At 51.1% G+C, this 25,640-nt stretch overlaps 2 protein-coding genes across 2 annotated transcripts in view; one reads left to right on the forward strand and one right to left on the reverse strand.

The window, feature by feature from the left end:
* spsb4a (splA/ryanodine receptor domain and SOCS box containing 4a) overlaps positions 1-25,371 on the forward strand; it is a 35,808-nt gene extending 10,437 nt beyond the window's left edge. The window contains exon 2 of the mRNA XM_062517420.1: positions 23,674-25,371. Coding sequence (XP_062373404.1) covers positions 23,674-23,801 — 128 coding nt within the window. The 3' untranslated portion in view covers positions 23,802-25,371. The remainder of the gene's footprint in view (positions 1-23,673) is intronic.
* On the reverse strand, positions 3,612-7,678 carry zgc:136870 (uncharacterized protein LOC664693 homolog). Its single transcript, XM_062515661.1, has 4 exons — positions 7,651-7,678; positions 6,690-6,817; positions 5,969-6,593; positions 3,612-4,187 (listed from the first exon to the last, which is right to left on the reverse strand). Exons 1-3 carry the CDS (start codon positions 7,676-7,678, stop codon positions 5,970-5,972), a joined length of 780 nt encoding a protein of 259 aa, XP_062371645.1. The 3' UTR covers positions 3,612-4,187; position 5,969.
* Positions 25,372-25,640: the final 269 nt, after the last annotated feature.

The following is a 25,640-nucleotide window of genomic DNA, read 5'->3' on the forward strand; positions in this document are numbered from 1 at the left end:
TGACTCGGGCATTAGTGCGCGCCAGATCCGGCCCAGATTTACTTGTCAGCACCCTAACACACACACACACACACACACACACACACATCCCTGCTGGAAAAGGGCTGTTTTTGCTGTGCTGCTGTCTTGTCTGTGAGTGAATGGGTGTTTAAGTCCAAGATAAAGGCTGCATTTAGCAGCATTCAGCTCCCAAAACTGCAGCCTTGCCGCAGAGCCATTGTAACGCCCAAACAAAACCGTTCCGAGGAGAGCCAAAGCACAACAGACAAACACTGCTGCCAGCCTTGCTCTGTTCTCCTGTCCTGCTGTCCCTCACTCGCTTTTTCTCACAGACCCAGACTCCGACACACACTCCCACAAAGCTCCTCCAAAAACACACACACACACACACACGCACACACACACACACACACACACACACACACAGTAGTTGTAAGTGATGCTGTATGGACAAGCATCTGTTTCCTTATTGAGTTCCTGACACATTGGGCCTTGTTGTTACTGAGGGAGACATCTTTGTGCCGTTCTGCCCGCTGGCAGAGCTAATATTTGCCTTCAGCTGCCCTGCCTCCTTTCACAGGAACCCCCCACAGATCTCCACACACACACACACGCACACACACACACACTTTTCAGGTCAGCTCGCTCGCTCGCTCGGTCACACACACAAACACAAACAGGGCTGCTGTGACACTCCAAACCCTCCAAATGCTTTTAAGATGGCTGGTGTGTAGTCAGGATCAAGGCCTTAGAAGAGAAGCCTGTCTTGGGGCTAAATGTAGGTGTACGCGACCAAAAGAAGCCTCTGGAATCAGGAGGCATGTGGAGCTCAGGTCTAAAGGATGCCTCAAAGGATTCAGATGTGCTGATCTGCTTTATTGTCTTTTCTATGTATCTGTTGGGGAGCTTAAAAATGAAACGGTTCCTCTGAAGACTGCGCCTATAATTACTTGTAATGAGGTGATACAGAAGGCAGTGTTGTTTAGCTTGGCATCTCTTTTGGGAGACTGGCATTGATGCTGGGCAACATTTTTTTTTTGGTCTTTTTTCTCATTTAGAATTATATGTTGAACTTGTTCATTCAATCAGGACACTAGGAACTGGTGCTGTGATTGCAATGGCAACATATCTGAAAAAAAGGTTGGCCCTTTTCATCATCACCTTATGGACAACCTACTCCTGCCTGCTCACCGTTGCCCCTCATGAGCGTCCGCCCTGGCTGGACCCTGTCCCGGGGAGGGGAGGGGCTGGGCTGATGGCGGAGGTGTGGGGTGATGTGGCCACAGCAGCAGGGCTCCGGTGTCTCGGGGCCCCTCTGGAGGAATGTGACCGCTGCCTCGGGCAGGGGAAGCAGCACAGCCCCTGTAGACGTTGCACGCCCTCCAGCTCAGGTCGTCTTACCGCAGGGCGCCAGACGTCCGTCTCAGCCCCGTCCCTGTCCTTCGCTAGCGCTGTGCTGGATCGATCTCGAGGCCAACTCTGCGCCTCCCTGCCACCGCACACGCTGGAATCCATGGATCCGGCCTCGCATCGCCTCCACTCAAGCCCCACCACCACATCCCCACCCACCCCCACAGAGTCACTTAGGGACTCTGAACTACCGTGGGAAGAATGACTTTACGGCATAGCTGCTCTTAAAACAGATGAATATCTTCATGGGGCCGGCCGTAAGATAGCAGGCAAGTAAAAGGCATTGTATAGATAAAAGTGGTAATGCACAGATAACGTATGGAATGGCCATCCTAACATAGGTCCTCTCTGCTCACTGGGCCTCCAGAGACCACTGTTGCTACTGCACGAAGTCACACCAGACCAAGCCCAAGGGAGTCTTTGTATGTATCAGAATGGGTGTGTGTGTCTCTGCTTGAGAGGGCATGTGTTCTGAGGAACCTCACAGCCTTTAATGCTTTAAAAATGACTCCATTTAAGTTCAGTGTCCATCGGAGAATGTTGTCGTTGCAATTGGGAAAACATACACTGTTGCTCTTCTGTGAGTAAGACCCGAGAGGCACTCGTGAGATCACATCACATTTTAATGGCAGGTGCGCACGCAACTGCTTTAAGGTGTGAGATGGCCTAGATCGAATACTGACTACCAGGTGTGAATGGGGCCATGGTGTGAGTGTTTACACTTGAGGGGTCATGCGGGTGTGAGAGTTCCCCTCTTTGGTGAACTATCTGCTTCTCTTCCCTCTTTTGTGCCACTATGGTCCTAAGCTCACGTTTACCTTGCGGTCATGAAGTCAGTTGGCCCCGGCCTGCACCAAGGAAATGCCCACTTTAAACCCTTTTTATTATTTCCCACGAAATGTCGGCTAATGTCCGTCAGTCCGGCGCTCTGCGTGGCACCTCAGGCCCCGGGCACCCAGTGCCCACGACGTCCACGGAGGCTGCTAACTTGGCTGCACCGTACGTGCCCGAGTCCTCTGAGGGAAGAGTTATCATATTGATGGGCTTTGTGACCGTGTAAGCGTAAAACATTCTAATGACTGCAGCACTTTTCCATTTAGCGTTCATCTTTTTATCCGCCGTGCTCGTGGAGATATAGAGGCCATAAAAGTGCCTCTGGGGAGAGGTGGGGGCGTTCTAGTCTGCAGGTTTCTCAAGTGCAAGTCTCTAGATCTGAAGTCGGTTTTATTAGGTTAGAGATCGGATTCACCCCAACGGGTTTGGTTGCATCGGGGAGTTTTCTTACAGCGGCGACAGGAAGGCTGGGTCAGGAAACCAGGCCGCCAGAGGCCTTATCGGTGTGCTGTTACAGTACGGTGCTTTTCTACATGGGGACTTCACAGCACCACTCTGTACGGTGGTATTTCTGGATGTATTGGTGTCAATTTGTAGATTTTGTACATGAGTATCGGTGCATAATAGGGCATATGCATGGATCTGTACATGTGTGGGTGGTTGATGGTTCTGTGTGTGTGTGTGTGTGTGTGTGTATGAGAGCGAGCGAGAGCGAGAGAGACGCACGTTGGAATGAGGTCAATGGAGCTCCTCCTGCGGAGACTTGAGAGCAGAGACAAAATGGTCAGAGGAGAAGGCGTGAAAGGGATATCTCTCGCTCTAATAATCCAATTCTCCCCTCACCACGCGTACGCACGTGTCTCCTGAAAAGTGTTCCCAAGTGCTGTGCTATCCTCTCTCTTATCTGAAATGGCAATCTGCATATTCTAAGAAGCTCTTGCCTGAAGGGAAGATTACATTCAGCAGAAAGGAAATTGGCTGCCGACTACACAGACAGCAGGTGCCCTTCTTGGTCCTATCCTCCAACACTTCTGCTCCTCCTTCTTGCTCACCAGGCTCAGTCTATTCACTTAAAGAGATACGTCTCCTCTCGATTTGAAACGGCGTGAACCCCCTCAACATGTGTTCCAAACACACAAGTGCTCGGTTGTTATTGTGTTAACAGTGTAACCGGTAGACTCGGTGCGCGAAGGGGTGTGTGTGCGAGAGCGCGTCAACAACAATAACGCGTTTATATGAGTGCTGTGGGCCGGAGAAATAACCGTGTAAGAGTCTGAGAAATTGAGCCTCAGAGGCGAACAGGAGCTGCTGTTGGGAAGAACGGCTTTATTAAACAGGTGCTCCCTGAACAAATACTGCTCATGATGGGAGCGCTGACGGCATAATAAATGAAAAGGAGGGATGGTATAGATGAAGCACTAAAGCGGCAGCTATACATTAGCACACTTAAACGTCCGTGGAGCCCAGGGAGCTCAAGCCCACCTGTTTTTTTTTTTTGACATGCTCAGAGGTGAGGTGGTGGTGAGGAGTCTCCGATGCTCTGAAGGCAGCTTGTAAAGGCACCAGTAAGACGAGGCGGTTTAGGAACAGACCTGAGGACCTTCTGGCGCGGCTCCAGTGGAGCTGCTGTCCATCACAGCCGCAGCGTCTGCTGCTGAGTGGGTCCAACTCCAGAGTCCATGCAGGGGCCGAGCGGCAGAGCCGACCTAATGGTAAATTATGACTGGCGGGGGTAGATCTGGTCGAGTGAATTCTGGGCAGTTGGGGGGGTGGGCGGTGTGGTGATGTTGATCGTAATTACTGAGTGTAGGTCAGCAGCCAACGCTGGCAAAGGTAGCCAGGCAGGATTCAGGGCCAGAACACGCCTTTGGCAACCCAGTGTGTGTGACGCCTCCAAGCGTCTGAGTGAGTCTGAAGATCCGTAAGCTGCTTGAGCACTGCATCTGTTGGGGAGAAGTTTTGGATGGAAGTTTAAGGGTAATTGGCAAACAACTATAGCGGCAGTAGCATCAGCAGCAGTGTCACACACTCACACACTCACACACTCACACACTCACACACTCACACACTCACACACTCCCAGGCAGACCCGTTAATCCAGGAACATATCCAGGGACCTGGCTCTTCTAGAGGCAGATGCTGCTGGATTGGAAGATTATGGCCTCGAGTCTGAACAAAGCCCTCCCCCACGCACGCATTACACTCGGTAGTCACAAGCTGCAGAAGTTTTTGAGCTTCTGAAAAACTTGCTGGGCTCCCTCCCTTGTCTGTTCCCTCCCCCTCCCCCTCTCCCTCTCTCCGTCTCCTCCTCTTTATCTTTCATCTGATGGATCGGCTCGACTGCCTGGGGAGCCGCGGCACCTCTTCAGAGCAAGTCGAAGTGCAAATGGGCGATCAGTTAAAGCCCGAGCTCACGGATCAGCTCTGTGCGACACGGCCATCAGTCAACACAGGGGAGTGTTAACAAGGAGAGAGGGAGGCGGAGGCGGAGGGGGAGAGGAGGTGGTTTTTAGACAAATTAAAAAAGCATGTAGAGCTCTTTGCCGTGACCCGCCCTCATCCACCCGCGTGTATCCCTCATGGACCTGCGCTCTCTCCCACCTGCAGTGGATTTTGAATGTGTAGCCCGGCTCACGGAACAAGGGCAAGCGATTGGCTGGCCATCTGACGCACAGCGCCTCTCATATCCACCTGTGCGCCCCCTCTGGCTCTGGATCTCGCTGCTCTGATAAGGCCTTACATAAGTCCCGAATAAGTGCCTTTGATAAGGCCTGCTCCATTAATCAATGCAATCTGTGCTGTGATAAGGGGAGGCCATTGGGGACTTAGGCTCGGCTCCAGACATGGCTTGTGGTCCCTCTCTGTCTCTGCGGCGAGGAGATTGCATCTAATGAGATTAGAGGGCCGCGGCCCCCATAAGTTCCCATAGTCTCTCCATCGAGTGTCTTTACCGGCCACGGATGGGCGCTCTGTTGACCTCCGAGGTCTTTTTGTATGTTATGACTGAGTGTTTTCTCTTCTGGCCTTAACGATCGTTACCGCCAACGCTCAAGCGCTGAACTGCTGGACCATGGTGACCCAACACCTTGTGGCGCCGTCAGGGGCAGGCTTGCGTCATCTGGTCAATAAGACGTAAGTCATGCTGTGAAACCGAGTGGGCTTGCGACTAACTCACCGAAAACACTGTAAGAAGCAGGAAAACTCCCAGCCCTCCTCGCAACAGTGACTTCCCTCAAAGCCTTAAGTAAGACAGCGTGATCGTCTATAATGGAGGCGAGGATCATGTACGCTAGGCCCCTTGTGCTGAGGACTTGCTGTATCAGTAAGCAGTTAAGCTCCCCTTAAGCCACAGGGGCAAATGGCTCCCAAGGCTTTTTGAGTTGAAACCTAGCGCTCTACCTAAGTATGCATTAGAGGCAGTATGGATACTCACTATGCATTAGTCGGAGGAGTTATGTTGGGTAAACACTTACAGTGCTCCGACATAAAAAAACAGAATTAATTGCTTGTTTTATTGCTTTCTCATCTTGGTTATGGCCATCTACAGGCACTTAGGTATTTTGCTCCAGTTAAGCTGTAAATAACAGCTCTGAGCCTAATTCGAGCAAGCTGTACCGGTACCAGATTCCCCCCCCCCCATACTAAAAGTGCTTAATTGCTATGGAAAAAAAACTTGTCGGAGCAAATGCCAAAACATGATTTGATATTTGAGCAGTGCACTCACCTCAGCCTTGGCACACTGGCTTGAGTGTGGGGCCCATTGGCTGCAGCCTGCCGGAGTGGCGGGAGACTGTGTCCATACGCAGCCATGTGTCCATCAGAGACGCCTCGTGCCGCTTCTCCTGCCACTCCCTCTCCCAGCGCTCCTTGGCCTCCCTCTCCCGGCGCGCCCACTCCTCCTCCATGCGGCAGTACATGACGAGGGAGAAGTGCCACCCGCCGTTCTCCATCACCCGCTCCTCCACCTTCTCCAGCAGCCTGGCCACCTGCGCCCTGTCCTCCGGAGCTTTGTTGTTCACCGCGTGGAACCTGTAGCGACAGGCGCCCAGCACCCGGTGCAGCTGCTCGCCAGCGCCCTCTAGGTGCCGCTGGACGGTGCGCCCCAGTCCGCCGTCCAGCTTGTCCCCCAGCGTGAACACCACCACGGTGTGGCTCCAGGCCCGGGGGGTGAGCAGCTCCATGCGGGCCTGCAGGGCGGCGCTCTCCCGCCGGCTGAAGTGCAGCAGGGGGAGCACCAGCAGCAGGGCGTGGGGCCCCGGGTCACACAGGCTCAGAGCGCCCAGCAGCTCCAACTTCTCACTTTTGGACACCCTCCTCCTCCTTTTCCTCGCCTCATTCTCTTTCTCCCAACTCTCTCCATCATCTTCCTCCTCTTCCTGGTCACCCTCCTCCCCCCACGAGCGCCATCCATGGGTGTCCACCAATAGGAGGCGGCGTCCGCTGGCCTCTCCCCGGGCAGCCTCGGTGCCCCGTCCGCCCCGCGTGTCGAAGGCCTGGCGCCCGAGCAGCAGGTTGCCCAGAGAGCTCTTCCCCACGCGGCTGGGCCCCAGCACCAGGAGCCTCAGCTCTGGACCTGAGACAAACACAGCATGGCGCGGCAGTCCTCAGTTATAATCCAGTACATTGTTTCATCACATTTTGTTCAATGCTCCTCATAGACTCTAGCATTCATTTAGTCACCTTGGTTCTACAAAGGGGACGTATAAAAATGGGCTTTGGCTGGAGCATATGTGATTGGCTGCTGAGTTCAAGCGTTGCTTTGCCAGGATGGAGTACCGCTCCTTTAAACCTTTTAAAGGCTATTGTGTGTAGACCATCCCCTGGCAGCAATTACTGTTGACTCCGCCATTTCTGGCATTTCAGAGAGGTTTGCGTTTTTTTCCTTCCCTTTTCTTCTCTTGTGTAAACCATGTTTAGAGGATCCGGGGCGAAACAAATGGGATGAATAGGCTCTGATTTGACAGCGTGGCAGAGACATTTTAGACAACAAGAGTCATTTCTCATTCGCATTCATGTCCCCTGCAGGCATGATGGAAGCCAGTGATTATCTCCCGCTCTCTCAATCTCTCTCATTCCCTCATTCGTCTTCTAAGAACCCCCCCCCCCTTACCAACTTATTATGTATTATGTTTCACAGGTTTAAGGTAAAATAGGTGCCAACAACACTGATATTTTATCATTAGAGACAGACTGAGAGGTGGGTGTAGTGTAGCCCATCAGGGATGTTTTGCTTGTCTCACAGAAACACGTGCCAGGAGAGGACTGAGACTCCGACTCACACAGTGAGCACTCCGCACGCACACAAGTATCTAATTATTCCCTGGAAAACGCTTCAAATTTAGCATCTGATGCACAGCATTTCTCAAGTCTCTGTGGCCTGATACTTTCAACTGAAAACCGCCTTACCTCTAACTTGTGAGTTCCCGTCGTCCATTCTTCACCGTGATCGATAGTCACTGAAACCTTGACATTTGAAAAGTCTGTTAATGGCAGATTGTCAAGTCAGCACAAATGGATGCCTTCTGCCATGTTTGAATCCAGCTGCATCATCTGCATTCCGGTAGACGTCTGTCCGCCTGTCCCTTTGAAAGCCTGAATGTCGTAAGAAGAGGTATTTACTCACCTCCTATTACACAATGCTTGTGTGCACATGACCATGCCCAGTAACAGATTGCAGCTTGGATGGCTGCCTATTACGTTTTATGAATGTTAACCAGGAAGGGCAAGCAGCAGTAGAAGCACTCGAGTAGAGTTTTAATACGGCATCACCCATGAAGTAATAAAATCACAACGATCATGACTATGAAAACAGACGCACGCATGCACGCACACAGACACACACACTCCAGCAGTGCGGAAATGGGTGTGGGCTTTTTTTTTTGTGATGCACATGTTTTATGTTCTCTTTTATTGTGATGCTAACAGCGAACCCTAACTGCAAGAGGGGAGAGCAGCAGTTTAAAAAGCAATGAAAATGAGAGGGAGAGAGAGAAAAGAGGGTGCGTTTAGCAAAGATAATCTCAAGAAAACAATCACAACATGGGCCTCCAGTGACAGCCCTGCAGCAGCGAGGAGAGCAGTAGCTCCTGTACCAGCGGCACGTGTCCTGTCCTGTGCGCTGAACTGCATGCGGGGCCTTTACAGCTGCCAAGCCCCAGCTCCTGTGCTGTCTGATGGATGCTAATGTGGTACATGCCCACCACCCGCTCAGCGATCAGTCATTCTGGCACACAGAACTGGAGCTGCCTGCCGATAAACGCTCTCTGCTGCCCGTAATCCGGTTGACTACAGGGCCGCGTCACCGATGAACTACATTAGGGGCTCGTATTGCACGCTCGCCGTGTCCTTCAGTCAGATCTGGCCCACATAGACTACAAGTCATGTGTTACACGGCATACAGACATGTGTCTGTGGTTTTCTCATACAGTATGTTTCACAGAGGATTAATACCTCACCCAGCACTGAGATGTCGGTCAGTGATGCTCTTCATTCTCAGTAATGGGCTGAATAGACAGAGGCACGAGCTGTAGCCTGGAGCTCAGAGGTCTGATGTGAGAGCTGCTATGACATTGGCCCGTGACCGGCCCACAGATTGAATCCCTGCGCACGGAGGTGAACCTGGGCTCTTTGTTTGCGTTCCCCCTCTGGAGGATCAAGGGCTGCAGAACACTCTGCTCTGGGCCACAGCTGCAGTCTGTGTGTGCCTGACCCCTGTTGCGTCACACGCTTACCTAAAAGCAATTACATGTAGGGAACAACATGAGGTGGTACATTTATGAAAGGATGTCAGTACTATGCAATGAATAATGACCTTAATTATTCAACTTTATTTGTGGTTCAGTGTGTCCACTGATGTAGAATAGTGGATAGATAAGGAATGGCAGGTTTGGTGTGACTTTGACTGTGTTTTTTTAGTGTGTTTGAACAGGCTAACAGTTTGAAATCCACTGGTACAGCATGAGCCCAAGATTCTGCACATACACACATAGCCTTCTGCATTCACACCCCACCTCTCTCCCTTCTCTCCCCTTTTCTCTCTCTGTCTGTATGTGTGTGTGTGTGTGCTGCTGGACTAATGGATGTCATTCCCACCTCATATTTGCTATTCAAACTCAGTCTGCAGTCTATTACACACAGCGGCAATAGCAGCAGCCTATCCAACTCCCAGCCACACACACAAGCTTTTAAGCTGCAAACCAACCAGGGTCTTCTGAGGGCACACACACAAACACACCAACACACACACATACACACACACCACCATACGTGTGTTTATCCTGCCATGTGCTTGTTTATGGCCATTTGTTTTGGATCAGACACGCGTCTAACCATACTCGTCCAGTCAGCACATGCATCTTGTGGTTTATCCTGCTAAAGACTGAAGGCTATGTTAGACACACACACACACACACACACACACACACACACACACACACACACACACACACACACACACACACACACACACACACACACACACACACACACACACAGAGAGAGAGCGCCCTGGGCAAGATGACGCACCAAGTAGCACCTGACTCTGGCGCAGTGGGTCTGAATCACTGTGGTGGTGAGGTAGCCGAGGAGGAAGGAGAAGGTGGGGGATAACATTATAGATGAGAAAGGGAAGACTGTTGATGGAAGGAGGAAAGGGAGAATAAAGGGGAGAGGAGTGGGTGAAGAGAGTGTGATTGAGAGAGAGAGGGAGAGAGAGCAGTAGATGGAGGAAAAAAGACAAAAGAGGGGATTTGTGGGATCAAAGAGGAGCTTGGGAGGAGGATGGCAGTAGATGGGAGGGTGGCGTTCCTTCAGGCCAGGGCTCAAGAGCGGCGAACACGTGGCCCTGCTCCCCCACCCGCTCCACCCGCTCCACCCGCTCCACCCGCTCCACCCGCTCCCCCGCTGGGCTGATTACAAGGGCTTTGTCCACGCTTCATTCTGCCTCTATTTCTCTTACTCAGCGCTCATCAACTGTGCCAACTGTCCGTGTGTGTGTGTTTGTTTTGTCTCGTCGTGTCAGCCTGTCTATGGCTACATCCAGTCTATTCTGTTTTTATTTTAAAATGTTTCATTCTGTATACATTCTCTGTCCACATGCAGGTTTGCAAATTCTGCATCTGGTCCGTGTGGGACACGGTACCCATAGACCGTAGGGGGACACCTGAAGGGTGGATCACATGATCATTCACCCAAATCACATGGCCATTCACGCAGTAGTCAGCGCTGTAAACTGCAGATTTGAAGTGCTCTGCAGATGCTGCCAAAGGCAGTAAGTAGTGCTAGTAAATATATTTCATCATCTCAATGTTGCGATCACCACTGGCAGGCTAGGGATGGACATCATGGGTAGTCCAGATACATCAGACTGTCAAGGGCCAATCAGGGATAAAAGATGGACCTCTTTGTTTTCCAGTGAATATGGGCCTGACCACAGTTTCAAATCTCTGTTTCAGGAGCTCCAAAGTGCCAGAGTAGTGTAGTTTAGGGGTGAAAAAGTGTGTTTAGGTTTCAAACGGGAAACAATATGGTGCGGTAGCTATGTGTCTTTCAGTCTGCCTGCCAGATACAGTCGGTGTGTGCACACAGCTGCAGTGTGTGTGCTGTTATGGAATGGCAAACATGGGTCGTTCTGGGTCGTGTGTGTGTGTTTGTGTGTGCGCTTACATCTGTGGAAGGGGTGAAGTGTGTCCACGTCCCTGTGCATGTATGTGTGTGTGCACTCCTGTCCTTGAACACATTTCGGTTCATGTTTTCCCCAAATCTCACCCTTTGCCCTCCCTATCCCATAATCACCATCCATCTGGCTGTGCAGGAGATTAGCGTGTGTGTCACTGTGTGTGTCTGTCTCCTGGCCTCTATGCTTCTGTGTGTGTGTGACGTCTGTGTGTGTCTGTGTGTGTCTGTGTGTGTGTCTGTGCGTTTTGAAGTTGTCTTTTCCTGACAGTTTATGACCTTGCCACACCCCTGGGCTTGAGAAGACGAAGTCCAGAATTTCAAATAACAGTTTACCCCTCACAGCCACCTTCACTCCCCTCATTCTACTGTCTAGTCACACGTGTATGTACACACACGCACACACACACACACACACACCACATCTGTGAGGACTGTGTGTGTGTGTCTCTCTCTCTCTCTCTCTCTCTCTCTCTCTCTCTCTCTCTCTCTCTCTCTCTCTCTCTCTCTCTCTCTCTCTCTCTCTCTCTCTCTCTCTGTCCTTCTCTCTCAGTCCTCCACCTCCATGCCCCATGAGTGTTTGTGTAGGGCAGGTTCAGTATGGGTGTGTGTGTGTGTATGTCCGCATCATTGAAGCAGGGCTGGGTGTGCAGGCGTGGTCTGCCATACAGATGTCCCTCTGAGGTGCCACCGCTAGAAGGGATGGAGGGGAGCGGAGACCATGTCCGCGCTGGGAGAGGCAGGCCATCAGTCACGCACACCTCACTGCAGTACAGAGGAGGGACGCGTTCGCAGTTCATCTGTTCTGAGACCAGTCCACAGGGCGTCTGACTAACAGGCCCCCTCTTCATCAGCAACTGACTCATGACTGGATATGTGTCTGTGTGTGTGTGTGCGTGTTTGGGCACGTGTGTACACGTGTGTTTGTGTGTGTGTGTGTGTTGGTGCATGTGCACAGGCACGTGTGTTTAAGTCTCTGAGAGGGTTATATTGGGGGGGAAAAGGAGCGCTGAGCAATTCTGTGTCAGCGAGAGGGGGATTGAAAGTGACCTTTGTGCCCCAGTCATTTCTGTTTCCTTTGGCGCTTGGAGCTCAGGCGGGCGCAAGCTCCCCGCTGGACGGGTTGGCATGCTGGGCAGAGAAGGGCAGAGCCGGGCGGGTCACAGAGTTCACCGCCTCCATCCCAGTCACCTGCTGCCCACACTCAAGAAGAGAGTCGGCCTTTGAGCCAGGGCAGACAGGTGAAGCAGGTGTTTGTGTTGCTGAAAAAGAGTGTGTGTGTGTGTGAGGCAGAGAGGAGAGAGGCAGGGTGTTTTGTGTGTGTGTGTGTGTGCACGTTTGGTGGTAGAAGAGCGAACAGGAGAGGTCAAGTGTTCCTGCTTTAATGAGCAGAATGGATGTTTGATGTAAGGGTTGGTGAGTAAGAGCGATAAAGAGAGGTGTTTGGCCACAGCTCGTAGTTCTGCCGTAGCTCAGTGCTTTCTGGGCTGCTCTGTCCTTGGCTGGAGTGGCGGCGTGTTTGACAAGTGGGCTGGCGGTCTTAACACCTAGCTCCAGGCATCCACAGTATGCATTAAACATCACAGCGGCTCACACATTCTCACACACACGCGCCTAATATCTCACTCACTCACGGCTTAATATCTCAGAGGGCAATTGTCTAATCTGCCTCTCTCTTTTTTTCATCTTTTAGCCTCAGAGCTAATCACACACACACACACACACACACACACACACACACACAGCCGATCAGCCCCGTCTTTCAGGATGCATGTGAAATCAAAATGGCAGCTGTGCTTTTTTGCTAGATTCCATGTGAAGCCCCGGCGTGCTGGCAGCGAGGGCGATCAGAGGGCTTCAAACGGTCTGCCGCGTCCGTGTTTGCGTTCACGGTCCCCCTGGAGAGGAACCGGTCCGTGCTGAAGGCTCATCGCGGCGGCCCCGGTCTCTCTTCATGTTGCGGATACGCTCTGACCTTAGCTGCCGCGGCCTGCCCTCGTGGGGATCGGTGTCGGAGCTTCCCAGCTGGACGCCAGTGCGGTGGAAGCATCTCCTGTGCCTCGCTGCGCCGCTCAGGCTTTTGAATCCCGTAATCGTGTGTGTGTGTGTGTGTGCAGTGGAGTGCATTACAGCCCCGTTGTGCTGCTGCCGCCGCCGCCGCTGTTGTTGTTTCCGCAGTTGGCAGTTCGCTCGGTGCCTTCTCCCTCTGTCTCCATTCCATCTCTTTATTGGTCTCTCGCTCCCATCTCTCTCTTTCCGCCTCTCTCTCTCTCTCCCTTCATCTCTGTTTCACCTCTCCCTCTCGACCTCTCCCCAGTTCCCTCTGTTCTGTCCTGACTGGCATTTTCAGAGCAGTATGAGCAGGCAGGCAGGCAGGGAGGCAGGCAGGGGGAAGCAGCAGCAGCAGCAGCAGTGGCGGCAGCTGGAGGGCCTCCAGAGAGGGTCCCCATTGAGAGCAGCACAGATAATGAGCCACAGACAGACAGACAGACAGACAGACGAGGGGAAGGGACCAACTCCACCTCAACACATGACGCAGAGAAGGGAATGTGGCCGGGTGACTAACGTCACTGTTGAGAGAGAGAGAGAGAGAGACTTAACAATTGAGAGACATACTATTGGGAACATGACCTACGGGAGGTCGTACTGCAAGCCAGACAGACAGAGACAGGGGTGGTGGGGAGAGGAAGGCAGGGCCCTGTATGGAAAAGAGTGTAAAGTGCGCTCTTAAATCCAGCCTTGGTTGACGCGCTGTCGCGCTGCTCCGTAATCAAGACAGCTGATGAGTTTGTATTTTATCGTGCAATGTTGATGAATTCAAGATGATCATTCCTACCGTGCAGTATGGAGATGCGTGAAGGGTTGTTGATCTTAGTTTGCTGTATACCAATTGCTATTCCAAGGACTGGTTGTTGGCCGTAATTTGTAATGATTAATGATTGTTATTTATGAATTGATATGTCTACAAATGCTTTGCTACGCCATTGAAATTGAGTAGAGGAAGGAGGTGGAGGGGGAAATGATAGACTGACAACTCAAGCACATCAGGGGAAGGGAAGGAAGAAAGGGAGAGAAGAAGCGGCGAGAGAGGGAGAGACTAGAGCAAGCAGAGAAGCACAATACCTGCATGTGACTTGAGTGACAGCCTGAGAGAACGCCAGGGACATAATGACATCCCTAAGCCACGAGGGAGGGGGGGGGGGGGGGGGGGGGGGCAAATCATGATGAGGGGGCAAGACACAGGGATGGAGGTGGGGTGACTCATTGGCTCTGGGCTGAAACTGTGAATGAGGGACAGAAGGAATGAGAGAGCGGCATGGAGAGAGGGGGATGAGAGAAGGATGAGTACTGCGCTGGATAAACGGGAGACTGGTAGAGGGGGGAGAGAGAGAGGGAGAAAAAGGGATGGATACTGAAGGAGGGAAGACATGCTACTGTGAACAGGGGAGTGACTGAGAAGGATGAGAGATAGTGACAATGAATGATTGACTGATGTGTCACATTCTCAATCATCTCTTGAAGGTCACCCTGACTCTCAACTGCATTTAAGCAGCTCTCTCTCTCTCTCTCTCTCTCTCTCTCTCTCTCTCTCTCTCTCTCTCTCCCTCTCTCCCTCTCCCCCCCTCTTTCTCTCTCTCTCTCTCTCGCGCTCTCTCTCTCTCTCCCTCTCTCTCCCTCTCTCTCTCTCTCTTTCTCTCTGCCCCCTCATCACTTCACCACACCCTCCCTACAACTCACTAACTTTTCTCCAGCATCCTGAACACGTTCCCCATTTCAAGGTCGGACTCTCATGCACAGTTATATAAAACTGCATCTGTTTGGCACCAGCCGCACCTCACCAGAGAGCTCCAGCCTCCTCCTGTTTCAGAGTGTGCAAGGGACATGTTGCAGTAGACAAGTTTCTCAGAAGCCCAGTGGTATTTTTAGGTATGCAAATGCATTGTATAGGAATAACACTATGGAGGGAGAAGTAACCACAAGCTAAACTGCAAGCTATTGTTGTGAGTGTGGCTTACCGTCTTACCCCCAGGAGGAACCTGCCGCAAGACGCTTTCTCTCTGAGTCATCCAACCCACCCCCAGAAGGCCTGTGTTTGAACCTCCCACCACTACGCCCACAGCACATGGGCCTATAGAGCAGCTTACAGACGGCACAATAGTCTATATAGCTTACAGACTGCACAATCGCTTGTCTATAGCCTAGCTTACAGACAGCAGAGACACTAGTTCATATAGCCTAGCTTACAGACATTAGTCCATATAGCCTAGCTTAGACATTGGTCCACATAGCCTAGCTTACAGACATTACTCCACATAGCCTAGCTTACAGACATTAGTCCACATAGCCTAGCTTACAGACATTAGTCCACATAGCCTAGCTTACAGACATTAGTCCACATAGCTTGCAGATAGCAGAGACACTAGTCTTCACGTGGGCATACAGGGATCTAGTCTTGTCCTGGAAACAAACACGGTTCCTGCTGTGGTGTTCAGCTGTTCCTGAGTACTTGATGATGCATAGCCACCTGCATAATATAAGTCGTATTGCTACAGGGCATGAAGACCTATTTTCCACTTATTCATGTGGCTTTGCATCGTAGCACGTAGTGTGATGCACTTTTTCATCAGGGCAAGGACTCCCTGGGTGCCACATCCCCTTACCTTAGCAAGGCGTTAACAACTTGCCCCACCATTTCAGCTCCAGGATTTCTTAATAAAAGTCTTTTTGTGCCAGATGTGTGTGTGTAAACGGGCTGGGTTGGTGCTCAGCAAGCCGTGTAATTGAAATTACAAAGGGATTTTGTTTTTATGAAATGCATCACAGGGAGCTTAGGCTGCATTACACTGCCGCGCGCAGCACAGGCTGGATCTGCGCGATCTCAATGGACACAATCAGGCAGATATAAACCACATTATTTACTGCCCGCCTGATACGGCCGGCTCGCTCCCACCGTCACATGGTCACACGGGTGCTTTCATTCAGAGCTGAGTAGACAAGCTTGTGGACGCGGCAGTGAATCACACGGTGTGCTCATCCAACTGCACACTCATCCGTCCGTCCATCCATCCATCCATCCGATCACGCGTCCATCTGTCCGTCCATCTCGCCATGGGTTTGTTTGCAGCATGAGGTTAAAGAGGGATGTGTCATTTTCTATGCTGATGGGCCACTCAGTCGTGCGATTCCTGCTCGGCTGACTCATAATTTCCTTTGTGGTGATATTAATATGATCTTACTGCTCTCGGCCACTCTCTCCAGTAGCAATAACAGTGAGTGCTAGCCTATTTACTAAGTATCATCACGACTTTGAGACTCTTGTGGCAAGGCATTCTAGTAAATATTGCAACCTATATGTCCACAAGGTTGCATTTATTTATTTACTTATATATATCACCGTGGGATTTATAATCTGTGATTCAATTCCTCTGGCGTGTGTGTGAAATGAGATTTACCGTAAATTGTTTATGCGAGTTATAGTGCTGTGGCCCTGACAGTTCCCCTCTCTCCCCTCTTCTCCTGTCCACAGCAGCCACTAGCTACATAGGACCCACACACACACGTACACACACACACACACACACACACACACACACACACACACACACACGCACGCTCTGCTCCCCGGAGGCACTTAAAAGAGATTTATTAAAAGCCAAATGAAACGGGGGAGCTTTACTGGAGCCGGCGGCTGGTGTGATGTTACGGCTAAACGGCAGCGACGGCCTCGAGGCAGAGGAGGAGGAGGAGGAGGAGGAAGGGGTGGCTGGGGGGGTGGCTGGTAGGATACGAGAGCTGCTGCCACAGGAAGTGGTTATTTTGGGGACAGCCTGTGTGCCGGTGGGGGTGGCTGTTGAGGCGATTTAATGGCATGAGCTGGAGATGTTGGATACGCGTCTGGTACTGTCTGCTTCCTTTTTCACATTTGTGCGGTCAAGAGGGGACAGGGAAAGAGATGCTATCAACTGATGACTCTGTGTGTGTGTGGAGGGGGGGGGGGGGTGGAGGATGATGTCTCCGTCATGTCAGACATGCTGAAGTTGAAAAGGTCATTACCGTCCGACTTCCGTGTTCCTGCAGAACATGTCAGGTAGTCGGCCTTTCACTGTGAACAGTCGCCGCGGTCAGCATTAGCCACAGCTGCCTGCCGCCTCCCTTCCCCCCCCTCCCCCCCCATCACCGTTTCACACTCCCTCGAGCCATATCTCCCTCCGCCATAGCTTATCTGCTTCTCTCCATCCACACTCTCGGCAGTCTGTTTGTCTTCTCCTCTTTCATCTCTCCATCCCTCTCTCCTCCCCTTCCCTGAGGCTCTTCTGGCCTCCACGCCCACAGCCTCATCAGGGCTGCGCTGCGCTGTGGCGAGCAGGGACAAAGATGGAGGGAGGAGTTAAAAGTACAGAAAGAGGGAGGGAAAGGAAGAGTGAGAGAGCAGGGAGGGAGGAAGACGTTTAGATCATTTGCCGCAGTTAAGGTGTTTAGCAGAGAGAGAGAGAGAGAGAGAGAGAGAGAGAGAGAGAGGGGGCATCTCTCCTTTGGGCAGCTCAACCCAGCACCAGTCCTGTCCAGTCTGGTCCAGTGCTCCCACCCCCCTCCGGTAGACAGATCTCTCTGAGAGAGAGCCATCCATTTGAGCGGCGTCGGCGTCTGCTGCCTCCTGACACCTCCTCTGCTTCCTCCCCAGCCCACTGTCAGCTTGACAAAGCTGTTTACGCCCTCATGGATAGTCACCGCTCTCTCAGCAGCAGACACAGAGAGAGAGAGAGAGAGAGAGAGGTGGAACTGATTATTTTTCTTGTCTCTTCCCTTTTTTCCCTTCCTTTTTCTTTCTGTTTTTATGGCGAGTCACAGTTTGTGTGTGTGTGTGTGTGTGTGTGTGTGTGTGTGTGTGTGTGTGTGTGTACTCTGCCCTGCTTGGCTTGGCTGGCTGCGTCTGGTCCCCCTTGGCCGTGGAGGAAATCAGGTGTGTCTGAGGCGCGCCACGCTCAATATGCAGCCACCGTCCATAACCAGCCCTGTCCATCTGGGGCACCGTCCGCGCCACCCACCACCACCAGCCCTCGTCTCTGCCCATGGCAACGCTGGCGGGGAGCAAATGGGAAGGACTGGGAGAGGAAGTGGGAGTGGGGGGGGGGGGGCATAAAACTGGGAAAAGGACACTGGGAGCAGGGAATTGGGACAGGAGGACTGGGAGCAGGGAATGAGGATGAACTGAGAGGAGGAGTGGGATGTGGATTAGGGAGAGGGGAGGTTCGCATGACTCATCAGCTGTGTGAGTGGTGCCTCGTCCGTCGGTCGGTCTGTCTGTCTGTCGGAGCACGTTGTGTTCTGTACTTTCCACACTGTTTAATGAGCTCACAGGGTACATAGCCTAACAGATGCCATAACATATCAGACTTCAGTATACACACACACACACACACACACACATACGTGCGGGAAAGCAGCTACAGCCTCCGTGTGTGTCTTGCTGTGTGTGTATGTAGTGTAGGATGTTGTATTGCTATTATTGATGGTCTTATTTATGCCCCCCCGTGCTCGGTGTGTATCTGCTGTGGATCAGGAGCGCTCCCTCTGGCCGGTGGGCACCCAGGCCCATAACTCTGCTGCACGCAGGCCAGGGCTCCTCATTTGCAGCCTGCTCTGCTCTCCTCTCCCCCTGCCCACTCGTATATCAGCACGGGCTCTCCTCAAGGACCCCTGCGCTCCTGGCCTCTCCTCCATCATCTCCGCTGGCCAAGGCCTTCTGTCGCCCCACCAGGCCTACTTTAGGCCCATGTGTCACTCATGCTTAAAGACCTGTGTGTGTGTGTGTGTGTGTGTGTGTGTGTGTGTGGGCCTCCCTCGGGGGGATTCATTGCGTCGAAAATTCCTGGAAGAAGAGCACCAGGCCAATTTGAAGGTTTTTTTTGTTTTATCGGACATTGGCCGGACACAATTTGATGTGAGCGCTCTTAAGAGATGCCGGCGGTCGCCTCATGGTCTCCTCTGGGCTCCCATCAGTTTGCCTGCCTTAATAGGGGCAAATTTGATCACCACGAAGATTCCGCCTTTTGTTACCCCGGATCATTCCGCTACCAATTCCCAGCATCCAGGAACAGAAGCCGTAATTAATCTCCGACACCATTCCGCTTCCCCAGTCCAATAAGACACGCACATCAATCTGACCGGCTAATTAAAAGGGACCGATCCTGCGATTGGACGCTGTGCGGGGGACTGTTACATCATCCTCCCTTTCCCTTAACGTGCCTTCTGTGTCTCAAGGACACAATGTGCCTGTTATCAGACCAGTTAGAATCTCCCCACCTTTCCCACACACACACTTTCCCAGTGGCTTTCTGAAGACCCCGTCAAGGACACACACTACTCTTACTACACACACCCTCAGGGGACCAGGCCGTGATTGTGTGTGTGTGTGTGTGTGTGTGCACAATGTGCACCGCAGATAGTTGTACAAAAGGAAGAGAAAGACTGGGTGTGTAGGAGAGTCTTGCATGTGTCTTTGTACAGCTGTGTTTACCGGTGTGTCTGGGTTTTTGTTTGTGCGTGTATATGTGTGTTTATCTGTGTGTATTTGCAGCTGAATAGGATCACTCCCTCCCACAGACATCCCTGTAGACATTTGTCAGTCATGCTGCATTACTAAAGCTAGTCACAACCACACACACACACACACACACACACACACACACACACACACACACACACACACACACAATCGTAGGTCCGTTTGAGGTCAGAGCTGGTCCTGATATGATTTCTTTGCATTTTCCTAACACTGTTCAGGAAGTACACTATCAGGTTTCTGAAGTTTGCCAAGCCAACCACTTTGCCCCTCGCGCTCAAGTTAAGGCTGCAGTCTGTGCTTACCTGTCTGTATAAACACTGTTTTCCTTCCACACACACACAGATGCAAGCTCATTTATGTGTTTGTCTGACCTTCAGGGAGGAAGTGTTTTCTTCTGTTGCTGTCAGACAGATGAGAAAGATGCCCCCACCCACACACACACACACACACACACACACACACACACACACACACACACACACACACACACGCCCTCAGCCTTTGTGTCTGGTACACACTGCAGCCAAGGCGGTCAGTGGATCCAGTGAGCTCAGGGGGGCGAGAGGCTTGCCACACCCTCACTCCTGCCTCGACCATCCTCGCATAACACACCGTCTCACAGCAGCACCATGGTGTGTGTGTGTGAGAGCGCAAGAAGAGAAGAGTCTGTGTGTGTGTGTGTGTGTGTCTGTGTGTCTGTGAGGGAGAGGGAATGCTAGAGAGAAAGGCAGGAGACAGAGAGAGTGTGAAGGGTGTCTGTGCATGTGAATGGATACCCCCTACCTGGATATTTTTGACTCGCATTTGATCTGTCCGAGTGGCCATGCTCCGGCGTTAAGCCAGACATCTAACCCTCTCCACTCCCATACGGACGGGCCAGTGTGATGTGCTTTAATATGGCCGTACGGTGCGGCAGCCTGGGTGACTGTGATGTGAAGGGCGCTGGGGCCGCTGATAGTGATCATTATGGGCTTCATTAAGGCCGACGGGAGCGAGTGGCTAATTCATCAGTGTGTGGCGGGACACGGCAGAGATGAAGCCACAAGGGCACAGGCTGACATCGCCTGTCATCGCTCACATGGGGAATTATGATGGGGAATGGACCTTCGCCATTGTGGAAATAGAGGGGTAGACAGCGGTCTGTGTGTGTGTGTTTGTGTGTGTCTCTGCTGATACGAAAGCTGATCTGTTTTCTTCAGCTTCTCTTTTCTCTTCCTATAAAGTGGCGTGTACGTTTTCTCTCTCTCTCTCTCTCTCTCTCTCTCACTGGCTCTCTAATTTCCTCTCTGCCTGTCTCTCTTCCTGTCCACCCTTTCTGGACACTTTGCCGAGTCAGCATCCTTCGCCCCAGTACTTAATCACGGTGCTGAAAGCTGTGCTGACCACTGTGATGTGGAGAGATTTGCGCGGAACTGGGCTCCATTTCTGGGCTCTCGCTGAGCAATGTGCAGCCGTCTCAGAGCTCCTGTCCAGAGAACCCCCCCCCCCCCCCGGACAGGGCTGGGCGTAGAGGCCCATTGTGTTGAGTAGAGCTAACGCTCATGTACTGTACTGTGTCATTGTACGGTACTGTGTATTGGAGAAGGAGAAGCAGAGGTCTCTGTATCTGTCCTACCTCTGAGTGTGTCTGGTTTGTTTTCCTTCATTTTTGTGTTTTTTGTTTTGTTTTGTTTTGTTTTGTTTTGTTTTGTTTTGTCTAGTTTTTAGTTTAGACTGGTTGGCCCATGCCAGTGTGGAGCAGCAGCAGCCTCCTTTGCTAGTGCAGCCGTTAGGCCGCATGCATGAGTCTCCTCCTGCAGGCCTCCTGACTGAGTCTGCTCCACACCAGGGGCCTGGCCGGGGACATCAGAGTCCGACCTACATAGGACACACACACACACACACACACACACACACACACACACACACAGCTCGAGAAGGAGCCACGGGCCATGCTGAGATGACCTGTGGCTAGACGGTGTCAGAGCAGCAGTGTTAATTACTCCAGACACACACAAACACACACACACAGTTTGTACCGTAATTTCCCGACTATTAGCCGCGGCTTATACATTGATTTTGCTAAATTTCTTCCACTATGAGGTTAATACAGGGGGGAAGTTAATATGGTGTTAATATGGCTTTTTTCTTTTAACTTGCATAAAACACTGTGTCCTGCGGCTTATACACAATGCGGCTTATATGCAGGAAATTACTGTATGTCTTTCTCCTTATGCCTCTTTGTCTTTCTTATTTGTTTTGTTGAGCGTTTTGACCAACATGAATGGTCATGTGAGCTTTCTGAGAGTTAGTATTGTGCAGTGTAATGTAGGACACACACCATTCCAGCAGAGCTGAATTCTGGTTTTGGTTTTGGGGAAGACTGGTTTTGGTTTAAAAACAAACGCGGAATAAAGTCGTAGTGCACACACACACTCACTCCATTTTTCAGCTGTATTTTGTCCCTGCTGTGTATCTGAGCCAGGGAGTACTGATAAAGTGTGTGTGTGTGTGTGTGTGTGCCCCTCTCTCTCTCATGCAGTCCTGTTGTCCAGCTGGTGTGGGATGTTGTGAGGACAACCATGTTTATTAGCTGCAGCACAGGGAGCCTGTTATTCTGAACACCGTCTACCACACACACACACACACACACACACACACATACATATACAAGCATGCTCTCATACGCACACACATACACACTCTCATAGTGCATGCAGCACAGGGAGCCTGTTATTCTGAGCACCATCTACCACACACACACACACACACACACACACACACACACACACACACACACACACACAGCCTCAGCTGCATGTCTCACCTCACTCTGCTCTCTTATTTTGGTGTGTGTGTGCGTTGGAGCCCAGACAGCAGGAATCTACCATTGTCCACCTAGTTTAAAACAAGCTCATATTTGATTTAGCGAATGTGTGCACATGCGAGTTCCTCAAAACAAAACTGCCATCTGTGCGCACACACACGGCTGCCAGAGAGAGCGCCATAAAGCCTGATTAGTGCGCGGTTTTCCAGCGTGGCTAAATTTAACCCTGCTCACGATTACCGCGTTGTTTTATAGGCTTTTGGACTTTAATTCTTGGTAATTCTTGCAATAACCCAGCCTTTTATGTTCTGCTGATACAGCACTGGTGTGTGTTTGTGCGTGTGTGTGTACGCACGTGGTGTGTTGGTGTGAATGGGCTTGATTCACGATTGATATCCGGCCGCTTATTTTGAATGACCAGATCATTACCAAATCATAACAGCTTAACTGTCTCAGAGCGATTTCGTACTTGGATTGGACGCGTGTGTATGAACACCTGCACGTGAGTCAAGCAAACCTTCCAACACCACGGATCCGTTAGACTTTGGTGGTTAGTTTTGTGTTGTTGACGGTGCCACTCTTATGCTTGCCTTTTCCTCCGCCGGTTCTTATTCTATCCATCCCTCATTGTTTACACATCCAAGATCAGCATTTGTGTGTTTGGCACTGAGGACCTGTTCCCCTCTTCACTACTACATGCACAGAGACTACAGCTCCCTGCTATGCAGACTCACACACGCTGCACACTTCTGCTGTTTGTTTGGCCACATAGAGGCTGTTGCTTCCATGATCCTCCTTGGCTTGTACAGGGTTGCAGAGGAGATGTCTGGGAGCTGTGACTGTGTGTGTGTGTGTGTGTGTGTGTGTGATGTTAGTTGTGTAGCACATTTGCTTTGTGTGCGTGCATGCAAGTGTGCACAACAGATGTATTGTGCTGGAGCTGTTTCTCCCATGCAGGGCTGAGCATGACACTGGTGGCAAAGAGCCTTCATTATTAAAACAGCCTGTCAGATGTGGCCCTGATGCTCCTATGCGCACACACACACACACACACACACACACACACACACACACACACACACACACACACACACACACACACACAGAGACACACACACACTCATAGCTGTCAGGGAGGGAGGAAGAAGTAGAAAGAAACATCTTCATTAAACCCATCAGATCAGCTCTTTTCTCTGTTCTTCTTTTTCTCTAGTCCCCCCCCCCCCCCCCATTCTGTGTTATTATTTTCAATCTGTGTGCTAATTCGATTTGAATTCATTGACATTTGAAATCAAATGGAAAAAAAGACCATAATAGTGTGTATTTTTATTTGTTGGAGGGCAGAGTTGTAATCCGCGTGTCCTGTCTCCTCCTCTCTCTGCAGCGGAGCCTCTCCCTCTGATGGACCTGTGTCGGCGGGCGGCTCGTCTGGCGCTGGGCCGGGAGCGGCTGCAGGAGATCGAGACCTTGCCTCTGCCCCAGTCCCTTAAGAATTACCTCCAGTACCAGTGAACCCGGGGCACACCACACCCAGCTGGACCGCACCCTACCGTACCGTACCATGCAGACCGCAGGAGGGAGGGAGGGATGGAGGGAGGAGAGGGAGGAGAGGGGGGGGTCGCCGCTCAGCCCCATGGGATATGTTTACATTCACGAGCTGCCAATGGCACTCGCTGGTGGGATACCTGAGCTCCCCTGTTTTTAATCAGTACTAGGGAGGTTTTTATGCTCTCTCTCTCTCTTTATTTTTTTCCTTCCGCTCTGTCTCTCTTTCTCTCCCTCTCTCACCATTTCTCTTTCTTGCTTCTACCTCTCTCCCTCTTGAGTCTTTTTTTTTATTTTTTAAGTTATTGATGGCTGTGACTTTGAGGAGGGGGGCAGGGGTAGGGAAGGAGGTGGTTACGTTACGTCACGGCACCGTGGCTGGTTGCCGTGGAGACGCCTGAGGTGCCGTGGGGATGGACAGGAAGCGAGAAGAGACTGGAGTGGGTGGTTATGAGCATGCTCAGACAGCACACTAACCTTGGGAGGCCTTGTTTTTTTCGAGAAGAAAACCAATCCAAAACCTCACCGTCCGTACTGAAACCAAACGAAACCGAGCCGTACTGGCCTGAACTGACGTGAACTGAACTGAGCTGGACGGAACTCTCCGTATGGTATCAGGATTGGCTCGCAGTTCCTCGAGCCTCCACCAGAGGCACTACAGGACGTGTGTCCTCCCCTGCCAGCTCCTCTGTAGGGGACTGGGCCACATCGGGACAAAGCAAGTCCAGAGGTCCAGCTCACTGGAGAGACACATCAAAGACCTTCAGCTCCTCTACCCTGGCAGGAGCTGCACACACACACACACACACACACACACACACACACACACACACACACACACACACACACACACACACACACGCAAGCATATCCATATGCATACACACATATGCCCACATAGCAGCCATTATAGGGTCCAGGGAGGATGTCTTTGTCTTCCCAGTATGTACCGTTACACATACACATGTAAGTACACTAAAATATGCACAACAGACAGACAAACACACATGAGTACACCCTCTCAAAGAGCTTAAGTCACTTTTTTATTCCTAAGTTTCTACCCTTGATTGGATAATGTGTGCATTTTATTTTCTGATTCTGATGACCATGATGATGACGATGACGATTCTGTTTATGCTGTCTATTAGTATGATGTTTATTTATGGGGAACTAGTTCCTTTTTAACTGAATGATCGTGGGACCGTGCAGACCAACTCTGTATTGCTGTGGCAGACCTTCACATCTTTCAGCTGAGGCTTTTTTACTGGATGCTGCTTTTATTATTATTATGACTTATTGTTATGATTATGACATTATTATTATTATTATTACATTATTATGACTTATTATTATTATGATTATTATTATGACTACATCTACTACCACATCTCTCACAGACTGTCTGCCTATAGGGGTGGTGTGTGTGTGTGAGTGTGTGTGTGTGTGCGTGCGTGTGTGTGTGTGTTAGGCAGTGGAATGTATGGACAGGACTGCCCTCAGCATATCAGCTATGTGAATAAAGGCCAAGTTGAATGAACTGCATGAATGAGCCGTGTTTCTTTCCACAGAGTGTCAAGGTGGTTTTCCCACCTGCAATTCCAGATTAGTGTGCCTGTGTCAGTGTGTGGGGTAGTGTGCATTTGCTGGTGTGTAAGATGGCGATAGAGAGAAACATAGTGTGTGTGTGTGTGTGTGCATGGATGTGGGGTTGTTTATCTGTCTGAACACTGTTATTCATGCTGAAGTGAAACCAGGACATCCCCCTGTGTCCAGCTGGGCACATTTACATAACACCTCAGCCTCCAC

This window comes from Sardina pilchardus, chromosome 2 (genome assembly GCF_963854185.1).
Source record: "Sardina pilchardus chromosome 2, fSarPil1.1, whole genome shotgun sequence".
Lineage (NCBI taxonomy): Eukaryota > Metazoa > Chordata > Actinopteri > Clupeiformes > Clupeidae > Sardina > Sardina pilchardus.

Bases quoted from the DNA above. Each gene is read 5' to 3' on its own strand.
- zgc:136870 (XM_062515661.1), bottom strand. From the start codon at position 7,678: ATGGACGACGGGAACTCACAAGTTAGAG. The intron at 6,818-7,650 runs GTAAGGCGGTTT...TGTTTGTCTCAG, and splicing joins CGGGAACTCACAAGTTAGAG to GTCCAGAGCTGAGGCTCCTG. The intron at 6,594-6,689 runs GCCAGCGGACGC...GATGGAGAGAGT, and splicing joins CCGAGGCTGCCCGGGGAGAG to TGGGAGAAAGAGAATGAGGC.